This window comes from Maniola jurtina, chromosome 7 (genome assembly GCF_905333055.1).
Source record: "Maniola jurtina chromosome 7, ilManJurt1.1, whole genome shotgun sequence".
Lineage (NCBI taxonomy): Eukaryota > Metazoa > Arthropoda > Insecta > Lepidoptera > Nymphalidae > Maniola > Maniola jurtina.
The window spans coordinates 8,411,909-8,424,290 of record NC_060035.1 but is presented as its reverse complement, the minus strand read 5'-3'; the positions used below and the strand labels follow the sequence as shown (position 1 = coordinate 8,424,290).

Below are 12,382 nucleotides of genomic sequence, written 5' to 3'. Positions count from 1 at the left end.
TTTTGTGTCAAATAAATGTTGTTCCTCTTACGTTAGTATATTTTCGAATGTCGTCGTTTTAAAACCACTCTTACAGGTAACCTCTCCACGTTTATTAGCCACTCCCCTTTTTATCTTATCGTTATCGGCCAATCCAAATTGTACAATGAATAAACTTAGTGACTAATATACAAATCATCAAGCTCGTTTCACAAATCATCTAAGTAATAAAGATGTTTTCATCTTATATATTGATTACAAATATTATCCTTTATTATGCTACAATTCATCAACTAAAAACTATAAGAATTTTATATACAGTACGTTTATCGATCAGATGTTGAACAACTTCAGCCAATCAATGACGCCTTCTAATATGATATTATGATTTGTTATGATTTGAGTGGCGCCAACTATGTTTTATAGATAATTAATATGGGCCAAGCTTACAGCTCGGCCATCCTGTTTTAAGCGAGTCTCATCGCTTTTAAAAAAAAATTAAAACTTAAGTAACATGTAAACTTCACAACCAAAATGACAAAGACTTAGTTCAACAAAACAAAAAAAAAATTAAGATAGTAATTAATTAAATTAATATTCTTGCTAACTTAACTAGAAGGAATATACAGTTTTATTGATACATTGGTATTGATTATGATTGCAACTTAATTTTAGAGCACTCGCAGCAACCCTTTCCATCCGATATAATTAGAAAATAGCAGATAAACTCAATTCAATTCCAAACTATTTACCCTCGCAACTTTACCTGCCAGTCTACAGTAGCACTCAAATTTAGCCTTTAATCTAAAATTCATTTTTCTGTTCTCTTCCGCTAATATTAAAATAAAAAGATGCAGACACTCTAAATTTATAAATAATTTTTCAAAAATCATAAAGATATCAAAAATTGCGAGACCAGTAGCAACTAAAGGAGGCCTCAATTTAATCAAAGAAGGTAGGTATATGCATAAAGTCCGAAGCATCAATTATAACTCACAAGCCAATATTTTACAGGAACACTCAATAGAGATTTGGGGATGAGCATGTAAAACTAATTACTAAAAACTACTTTAAAGGGTTTCAAGTATCTCAAAATAAATTGATAAAAGTTCTGTTCCAACTAGACTCTCCTTCCCACTAAAGAATTATATAAGAAAACTGATGAACTATATTATATAAGTCAATTATACAAATTCAAAATATGTCTATTTGTTAGGAAAATACTATTAAAGTCCGTACATACACGCATCACTTTAAAGCTAAATCTCATAAATATGGTACACAAAACGAACATACCTATTATGCTACAATTACATAAAGCTAGGACTAATTATGGTATGTAAACTACCTAGCTCTACTACATAATGTACTTGCCGAAACTCATACTGGAGGAAAAATCTTTTACAAAGTTTAAAGTTTAATCAAACAGTGTCAAACACCATAGATATCTTAGCTAGATGTAGGTATAGTTTGTTAACGAATATAACGTGTTTTGACTTTTTATATTATTGTATAGTCACCATACCTTTAAAGATTATGTTTTCTTCTATATTTATATTTAGAATCGGGAGCGATTCTTAATATGAATATGTGTAAGTGAACTTCTTGTCCTTTTGATAAAATAAACTCTCTAAACTTAAAGTTAATCGCCGCCAGTTCTCGATTTAAATCACAAAACATTTTCATACACTTTCAACGCAATAGTTTTACGCACATATTTTCTTCTTCCCTTCTTATTGGAAAATCGCGGATTCCGAGCCTTGGCGCGTCTCTCTTCTACCGGGATACATATGTGATTGTCCTTATTTCCCTCCAGATCCAAATTTTTAATGACCCTTATCCTAGGGTTCTTTCCCTCCAGATCCAAATTTTTAATGACCCTTATCCTAGGGTCTACCTCCTTCCTCCTATAGGACTTTTTGTCCATAGCCCGTAACCTCGGGGCTTTCCTTCCTTGGGACTTTGTGTCCCTGACCCATACCTAGTTTTGGGTCTTCCTTTTCCTCATTTATTCATTTCCAACATCCTTGGATCCTGCAAACATAAAACACTTTGAGTAGACCGTTCATTTAATTTTGTTTCATAAGCATCCATCATAATACAATCCGACCTAAGAGAAGTAATTTTACTTGGTAACCTAGAAAACCTATTATCATTATTATAATTTAGTTTTCTCCAGTTCCGTACCCCTCGAAGGGTGCCTACGAGACCCTATTTTCTAAACCTCTGCTCTCCGTCCGTCTGTCCGTCTGCACGTGCGTCACGGCCTGAACCGTGAACGGCGTATCGTGAACCGTGATAGTTAGAGAGTTGAAAGGAACGTGATTACGGATGTATGAAAATCCTATGCCTGGTTGCTTCCAATTCAAACTTTTTCTTTTAATGCAGATTACGCTTCCCATATTTCTTACAATTACCTATTGTTTTTTTTTTTTTTTTTTAGCAAAATCCACATTCTGAAGTACTAATGGACAATGTTAAACAAACGCCAGGGTACAGTAGTTGCGTCACTTGTGCCTCTTAACCATATAATACCTAATAACCTTTTTTTCGTGGGTAGGCATCGAAAACGCACGCACGTGTTTTGCGAGTCTTATACTGTTTTATTTATTTAAAATTATCTTAGTATAGTTTTAAACATGTTTTAAGTGTTGTCATACCTAACTAGCAGTGTTCCATTCATCAAATCCATAAATTGCAACATAATAATCCAAATAACTTTATCACATCACCATAACCTCAATCACTACAAAAGTTACCAAATGGAGGCCATTCAGCAGTCAGTACAGGCTTTGACGGAGCACTTCAACACACAGATGGCTGAGTTTCAAAAAAACTTGCAAGGTGCTATTCCAGCTGCGAGCCCCACCTCAAATATTGCAGCTCAATTCAATGCTTTCCGGACCTTCGTGTTGTCAGCTCTCTCAGGTCTACAGCAACAAGTGGAAGTCCTAGCCAAGCAAATGGATCAACTTGAGATGCGGAGCAGAAAAAAGATGCTATTAGTACATGGCATCCCCGAGAGCGATGACAGCAATCTAGCGGCCACGGTAAGCACATCTCTGTCTGATCATCTCAAGCTGTCAGCCTTCCAGGAAGACTGCCTCAGTCGTTGCCAACGGATCGGTCAGCCTAAGAGCGACAAGCCCCGGGCCATACTCCTTAAGTTCCATGACTTGTCAATGAGGAATCAGGTGTGGTTTGCAAAGACTTCACTCAAGAATACTGGCATAACATTGTCGGAATTTCTGACAAAAGACAGGCACGACGCTTTCATGGCAGCGAGGCAGAAGTTTGGAATTTCGAAGTGCTGGACGAGAGATGGTCTTATTATTATTGCGGGTCAGGCCAACAAGCGTTACCGCGTCACAACCATTACGGAAGTAAATTCCATTAGCCAGGCACGCGCTGACGAAGAAGCCACGCCTTCAGCGGCCGCTCCTACTGCCAAGCCGACTTCTAATGTGAATAAACCTTCCTTTAATGCACCCTCGAGGGCCAAAAGAATCACTAAGAAATAAGCAAATAGCAACTAATCAGGTACACGTTTTTCATTCGGCCGCTGGTTTCTTGTGCGCTGTTGTATATTGCATCACTTCTCGTAGACATACCTACCTACTCAGTTAGTTATACAGTTTAGCACCGAGGTACCTACACCCTCACATTTGTGTATAATCCATTCTTTGTTACAATACTTGTTTACAAAAGTTACTATATTATGCGTAATTGCGTACGGTAGGTACCTATCGTGTGTCAAACTTGTGTCTAAGTCAGTCAAAGTCGAAAGTTAGCTAATTGACATTGACAGAAGACGACAGTGACATACTTCATGATGTGAACTTGACAAATGTCTCGAGGTACAGTCGTTTTGTCTATGCGAACCTTGGATCTTATTTACAGGCATGGATACGGTAGCAATGGAGCCGACAATTAGTAGTTATTAACAGTTCTATGACATGGACCTACGACGTTTGTCGAGTCCAATGGTATTGGTTCGTTCATGTTTTTATTGGAAGTGTTCAAGAATGGAATATTTGAATATTACTTATTGTTATACGTAACACTATAACAATAACACTATTGTATATTTAGATATTCCGTTCTGCCAGTATTTATACTGGTATAGTAAAGTAGGTACCTATCTAATGTGCTTGTCCTGTAGTATAAATAGACAATTAACGATTTATCATTGTAAATATGTAGTTCTAAGGTTCAGCTTGTTATTGTCTACTTAGTTTAACTTAAGTTAGTTGTTGATGTGTTTTCTTTTATGCTTTAATTATTGGTTTTGTTTTGTATAATGTATGAACAATTAGGTTGTAAACGGTTCCTCCTATGATGCTAGCGGGTATAAATGTATATAAGTAGACTCGTGAATTTGATATTATTATTATATACATATTATATATACAAGTATTTTATTATTATAATTTATTTATTTTTTATATTTTTATTTTAAGTATACCTATAGTTTATTTTCATAAAGTACTCTATTATGTCTGATATATTACCAATACATTGTGATGATGAATTCTTTTCATGCTCTTCCTCTGATGAATTTCAAAGTGTGTGTAGTGATTTCTCCTCTGAGTGCAGCATCTCTCTTGAACGCAAACTCAATAATATATTTTCTGATGACTCTCGCTACCTTAATGTTGTGCATATTAATGCACAAAGCATTCCGGCACATTATGCTGATCTTTTGGCATCTTTTAGTGGCGTCCTAGTCGATTGTATTCTCGTTTCTGAGTCCTGGCTCAAACCTTCTCTCTCTTCGGAACTTTACAGACTACCAGGTTTTACTCTTATCCGTAATGATCGGACAGACAAAGGTGGAGGCGGTGTGTGTATCTACATTCGGAACAACTTATCATTCAAAATTATCAGTCAGTCACCTTCTGCCTACTCAGGTAGTCTAGAACATCTTTTCCTTGAAATCAGTACTCACCACTCTAAATTCCTTATTGGTGTTGTATATAGTCCTTCATCTACTATCAACTACTTTGACACTTTTGAACAACTTCTTGAGAAACTTACACCTTCCTATTCCGACGTTATTATAATGGGTGACTTTAACACGTGCCTATTAAAAAACGATAGTAGATCGCAAAAATTAAAATCGTTAGTGTCTTCCATTAATATGACTATCCTTCCTCTTTCAGAAACCCACTTCGCCCCGAGTTTTGTTCCCTCTCTTCTAGACTTGATAATTACTTCGTGTCCTCAAAACGTTCTTTTGCATGGTCAGCTCACTGCTCCCTTCTCCTACCACGATCTTTTATATCTTCGCTATAAAGTGCGCTCGCCAAAACGTAAGCATAAGGTTATTTTGCAACGTAATTTCAAAAATATTAATATTGAGTGTTTAAGGAAAGATGCGTCGGAAATTGACTGGACCTGTGTTTATAATGCACTGGATATTGATAACAAAGTAAAACTTTTCACAACTCTTCTCATTAACTTATATAATACTCATGCTCCACTGAGGCCTGTCAGGATTAGGCATTTACCAGCACCTTGGCTGACCGACTCAATTAAGAAGCTAATGTGTAAACGTAACAAGGCCAAGACTAAATGTAAAAAATCCCCGACTGACGAAAATGTGGCAGCCTATAAGAAATTGCGTAATCTCTGCAATAGGATGTGTAGGGATGCCAAGCGCCGCTATATCCATTCCTCGATAGATAACGCTTCTACATCCGAAAAATGGAGATTTCTTAAATCCCTAGGCGTGGGCAAATTTCATAGTACGTTAGTAGACTCTGTTGATATAAATGCACTAAACACACATTTTTCCTCCCCACCTGTTCTAGTTTCTGACTCTAAAAAGATTGTAACTCTTCAAAAGTTAACAAACATTACCCCACCTTTGTGCGAAACTTTCTGTTTCCAAGAAGTTGCGGAGGAGGATGTCAAGAAATACATCCTTTCCATTTCAACTAAAGCTGTCGGTAGTGATGGCTTGAGCCGTGACATGATATTACTCGTTTTAGATCTTTTGGTGCCTATTATTACTCACATATTAAACTTCTCCCTGGCTCATAAGATCTTTCCCACAGACTGGAAAAAGGCCCATGTTATTCCCCTACCGAAAATTGCTAATCCTAATTCCCTCTCACAGTTTCGTCCTATTTCGATTTTACCTATCCTCTCAAAGATTATTGAAAATGCTGTTTTTAAACAATTATCAACGTATCTCTTTAAGAACAATCTGTTGAGTCCCCTCCAATCAGGTTTTCGACCCTCGCACAGCACCGTTACAGCGTTAGTCAAAGTCACTGATGACATTCGTTATGCAATGGATAACAAACAAGTGACTATTATCGCCTTGTTGGATTTTAGTAACGCATTTAACTCAGTTGACTTTGATATCCTTCTTGGTATCCTTCGTTCTCTTAACATATCCTCCTCTGCGATTGACTGGTTTCACTCCTATCTTCATGGTCGCCTGCAGAGGGTGCACTCTGAAGAGGCTAACTCTGACTGGGCTTGCCTCTCTGCTGGTGTACCTCAAGGCGGTGTACTATCCCCTCTTCTCTTCTCAATTTTCATCAATGAAATCACCAAAATTCTTACTTCTAACTACCACCTATATGCAGACGATCTGCAGCTCTATAGGCATGCAACATTGTCAGACTTGAATACAGAGATAACTGCTTTGAACGCAGATCTAGTTGCCATCAAAAATTGGGCTGACTCTTTTGGTTTGGTAGTTAACCCTAATAAATCTCAGGTTATGATTATTGGAAGTAGGCCGCTAAGCAATCGTATTAACTTCAATGATTTGCCTTTGGTTTCTTATGATGGCACACCCGTTGCTTACACATTCACAGCAAAAAACCTAGGGTTGACTATGGATGGCAACCTCGCTTGGGCAGCACATATAAATCAGCTTAGTAAACGTTTGCATTATTCGATCCATTCCTTGAAGAGACTGCAGAATTTTCTTCCGCTACGTACCAAAATCATGCTAACACATTCTCTGTTGCTTCCAATTCTCGACTATGCTGATGTGTGCTACTTAGACGCCACTGAAGAGCTACTTGACAAACTCGATCGGCTTCAGAATCTGTGCATACGGTTTATATACGGACTGCGCAAATTCGATCACATTTCCGACTACCGTCGTCAGCTTAAATGGCTCCCAATTCGCTTTCGCCACAATTTGCATATTTTGACTGTTCTATACAATGTTCTCAATACCTCTTCCCCTGGATATCTGCGAGAGCGATTTCAATTCTCGCTCCCTCCTACTAGGCCTTTGCGGTCTTGTGTCTCAAAAAATCCTCTCGTCACTCCCCATTGTAACACAGTCTTCTACAGCAAATCTTTCACCGTACTAGCCACCCATCTTTGGAACTCACTTCCTGAGAATATTAGAGAGAATTGCCGCTCAGTACATTCATTCAAATACAGAGTGAAGCAGTATTACCTATCATTACAATAGAGTATTTATATTATATATATATATATATATATATATTATATTTATTCGTATTTTATTATATTATGCATAACTATTTATTATTATATTATTATTGTATGTATTTTATTTTGGTATTTATTGGAAGATATTTGTGTAAATATTATTGTGTAGCACTTGTATTAACCATTTTATAAATCTAGTACCATGGGACCTATTCCACGTATTTATGCACCTTACTCACAACCTGCACGGGGAAGCTGGAAGAAATCTCTGTTTAGAGATAAGCATTTCCTTTGTACATAGCTTAATTTATCTTAACTTTGTAACTACAATTTTGGTACATGAAAATAAATATAAATAAATATATATAATATCTACATGCAAAAAGAATCTTTGATTTATAATTTCATATGATACTTATATATTTTATTTTAGCCATAATATGCACCATATGGCGTACTTTGTCGTTTCGAGTAACATAAGCAGAACTACCAAATTCGACCCTGGGAACGACACAGTCGCGACTCGCCGCCGAATGATACCTATTAGTTTATCATTAATTCCTTTTCATAGAGAAAAGCGATATCAACATAATAGCAGGAAAAAAAATGAAATAAATATTCCGTTCGATACATCTCTATTCTCTACGACATCAAGATCTCTATCACAAGCTGATCGATCATAAAGATTAGAAGAAAGTAGGTACCTTATACATTATTTTATATGTTAACCGTAATGACCCGCATCTGTTCGATTTTCCTTTATTCGTTTCGTAAAAGATTCGTCCTCGTACGTCCATCATCATCATCATCGTCATCTACATCGTCATCATCATAAGGTCACTGTTGAACATAAACCTTCCCTAGTAAGCACCACACGTACTGTCCTCAGCCTTCCTCATTCAACCCCTGGTTCCTATTGATACAAACCACTAAACCCCCCCCCCCCATCAAATGTGTACCTATCTACATCCATCCATCATACCCAAATGCCGTGCTGGTTGATGTGATGAGCGACAAAGTGTTAACCTCTTCAATACGTCATGGAACTGTAGGAATAGCCATGGAAGACCTCCAAACCGAACGTTGATATTTTGTGTAAGTGGTCCCACGAGTCAAAAAAAAATATTCTTGTCCATAAAGGAACAAGCCACGATATAGATTCTTCTATCGGAACTTAAATATTCCAATCACTGCATGTATTCCAACTAATCAGTTTGCTACTGTATATTTGAAGTTGATAATAAATAAAAATGTTAGCTTAATTAAATTCCTATGATAATTCGATTTTTGGTGCATCAACCAGCTTCACCTATTATGTAAAATTAAATATATATATTTTTTTTAAATTACCGGCTGTACATTTTAAACTAACCTAATCAAAATATACTTTCTTACTAATAACTTAATCTTAAAAATTTTCCAGAGGATCCTTCCGCCTCAAATTAACTCAATGATAAAAATGAACAGGAAACTTTAAATGTTGTAAAATCCAGCCAATGCTTCGTACCTTGCCTTATTAATCCAATAGGTACTTCTTTGGATTTTGTCAAAACAAAATACTTTTACTTGTTGAGTGTATAATAAATAAATAATGTAATAAATCAATTAACTGTTAAAGCTAATAACTTTTACAGAAAGCGAACCTCATGATATCTCTTATGAGTTTTAAGCGTAAAATTACCACGCCGAAAACAAAACATGAGCTGACAGTATTCTTATTTGATATACATAATCCAGTAATACTATATCTATCTACATAATTCGTAAATATGGATGTATAGTTTGTAAGTTACTATTTCACTTTATGCTGTTTCAATGCTTTAAGTTATTATTTTTATCTTTGTCTCATTTTTTTAGTTTAGCCTCATTCTATTTTTAAACTTACTATTTCGCTATAATATTTACAAGTAACCTCATCGAAGACTACACGGTCTTCTGATAACCCAACAAGCATTTATCCAACAGCTATCGCTTTCACCCGAACGGAGGTTCCCTGAAATATACTGAGATAACAATACCTAGTTGACACATGGATGTACAAGAGCGGCAACAAGCTATGACCCCCTCTAGTCATAACTATATCTTTATGATTGTAACATTTCAAACAGTGAAAGTATGTATAAACGATTTCGTCCATAGGACATGCGCTCTAAAGAATGTTAATATAATTATCAGCAACTAAAAGCTTGAAGAAACTAATAGGTACAACTTGTCTTTGAAGTATGAAAATATGCACATTTATCAAGTATACCAGTTCATCAAACATTAAAGTACGCATTTATAAAATGATAACTCACTTATTAATCAAGATAACTACCTGTTTATCAAACCTACCCTACCAAATATAAATAACTACTCACCAAATGTAATACTTTATAACTTAAGTAAAAATATGAAACAAATGTGCATCAACCACATACATACACTCTTCAAATTCATCCATTTATCAAAATGTTATATAATATAACCATTCACCAAATCCATTATATACTTAGTTCATTAAATAGCTTAGTCAAACTTTACTCCACTTGCCACGATTGCAAATTTTCCAAAATAGTCAGCCGCAAACATTGCAGCTCATCTCACTTGATAATGCATCCCTCCCTCAGAAAAACAGGCATTAGGAATGTCTTTCCAAGACGCGCGAGAGACAGCCACCGTGGCTTTTCGCGAGATTTAATCCAAATTGAACTAATGCCTAAATAAATGTTTTAATTAGAGGGCGATTGCTTTTGCAACCTCTAACCGTCCAATCAAACACCGAAAGTATTCAATAATCCGAGACGTAAATAAAAAACCCGTCAGAACACCGTATTTATAAAAACAGAGACAAGAAAAAGATTCCTCCTCGAAATGAGATCGCGTGACATCCAACAAGTGAATTATCGACTTTATTACACAACTTATCCTCAACATGTTTTACATCATTTCCTACAATTGAAATCTTTCTATTTTAAATACCCTAACTACAACTTCATAATCCAACCAAAAATCACACTAGATTTATCCCTCGGTCCCACATCTTTAATGCTTTTTTTTTTCTGTTTCGGTAACTAAAACAAAAAAATATATATATACTCATGTTATAAAACGTTGTCAAAGCTTTCCTGAACGCGCTAAATAAGCAAAAACATAAAATCAGGCGAAATGCCAGACCAGCCGAAAAACCTTCAATGCTTAATCAGCCTAAAAAAAAAATTATGATCACTATTCATATTATCATGAGATACTACCGGCGCTCCTAAGCGAAATTTATAAGGCACCGCATTTCGATTTTATCAAACAGACTGATCAATTTCGAGAGCACAACAAACGTGGTTTCCTGAGAGTTTCGTTAACTAAATGCATATCGAAACTGAACTATCGCGAAGCGAGTCAAGCGAGCGTGAAATTTTTTTAAATATATTTCTGGGATAATGTCATGCCACAAACGCGAGCGTAGTGCAAAGATATTTGCCTAAAATTTCTTTCGTACAACAAAGAAAATAGTATTTTGGTAGTAGGTACTTATTATCGCGCCCTGCCCTAAGGGCAGTACTGTAGGTATATTACCATTAAAAAAAAACTTACTCTAATTTTAATAGAACATTTGCCAGGAATTTAACCCGCCAAGCGATGTTAATCCAATAAAAACAAAATCATATTGCATTTAAATGCGGCAGTACACAGTTAATTGCGTGAATACAGGTAAACAAAAAAAAAAACCCCGCTGCCCATATACTATACCTACCTGCTACTCGTAGTACTCAAATTATTGTGCCAGTATTAAAAGTAAATTAGCTGTTATCTAGCGTGGTAGACTACGGCCTAAACCCTTCTCATTCTGTGAGGAGACACTTGTTGCTCAGTAGTGGGCCGGCCATGGGTTGTTCATGGTGAGCTGTTATCAGCAAAGTTATGTTTGAAACTCAAACATTACGCGTTTCAAGTGGTAAAAATAGATAAATGAAAACATTTCTCCTCACTTTTGTAAAAAAAAAAAAACACTTATTTATGCACCCCGTATTTTAAAACTATCTGACTACCTACCTACCATAATTTTAAATTTAGTTAAAGAATAACCAGATAAGATAAACCTACTTTTACACCCATTTTAGGATTTATATTTCTCAAAATGCTCAATTTATTAACCCTGGTCACTATTACTTTATTACAACGGATCACCTTCATTTTTATCAATTAACATTTTATATCCCCAATCACTTAGTAACCATTACAAGTAGAGACGGATTATTTCACTGGCAGGCGTAAAACGAAAAGCTATTTCATGTAACTTTTTCTACCTTATCCCAAAGCGGTTTACAAAAAATAATAATTTCACAAAACAACATTCAAGATGCCCAATGAGTGCTGTGTGATAATATCGCGTCACTGTGTGCTAGAAAAAGGAAAACATCTATCTATACAATGAGTGCAGCAAACGATTGAACCTAAATCCAGAACCTACCTTCCGTAAAACAAAACCACTATGTGAAAATAAATCCCTATCGTAACTCTTAACCAAACTAATTCGGCACACGATTACAAGTGTGAAGATTGAAATACCACGTTCCGTGAGATATTCACCTGTGAAATCATTTAATGAGAAATAAAACCCCGGCAGGACATAGTAGATACATCCTGAAAACTATTTAAAAGTAACAATAACGCCCATCATTAAGTAAACCACACTTTTTATATTGTTTAACACTATGTTCACTATCTATTCCATTGTACCCACGATACAGGATAACCTAGTGCGGGTACCACCACACAGACACAGGAAAATTGTACAAGACTGTATTTTGTAAATAAACATTTTTCATTTTTCATTGTAAAATAAGCCTTCTAAATACCTCAATGTTATTTAAACCACAATTTGAAGGTCGATCGCATTTGTATAACCAATATACAAGATGAATTATAAACATGTGGGTAATTCTAGGTATCATAACGTTATATAATTTCCATTCCAACTCGGAGCAAAGCTTTCTAA

At 35.7% G+C, this 12,382-nt stretch overlaps 1 protein-coding gene across 1 annotated transcript; it reads left to right on the top strand.

Moving 5' to 3' along the window:
* Nucleotides 1-2,537: 2,537 nt before the first annotated feature.
* On the top strand, nt 2,538-3,779 carry LOC123866609. The gene has a single exon (XM_045908259.1). The coding sequence runs from the start codon at nt 2,742-2,744 to the stop codon at nt 3,498-3,500; it is 759 nt and encodes a 252-aa protein (XP_045764215.1). The 5' UTR covers nt 2,538-2,741; the 3' UTR covers nt 3,501-3,779.
* Nucleotides 3,780-12,382: the final 8,603 nt, after the last annotated feature.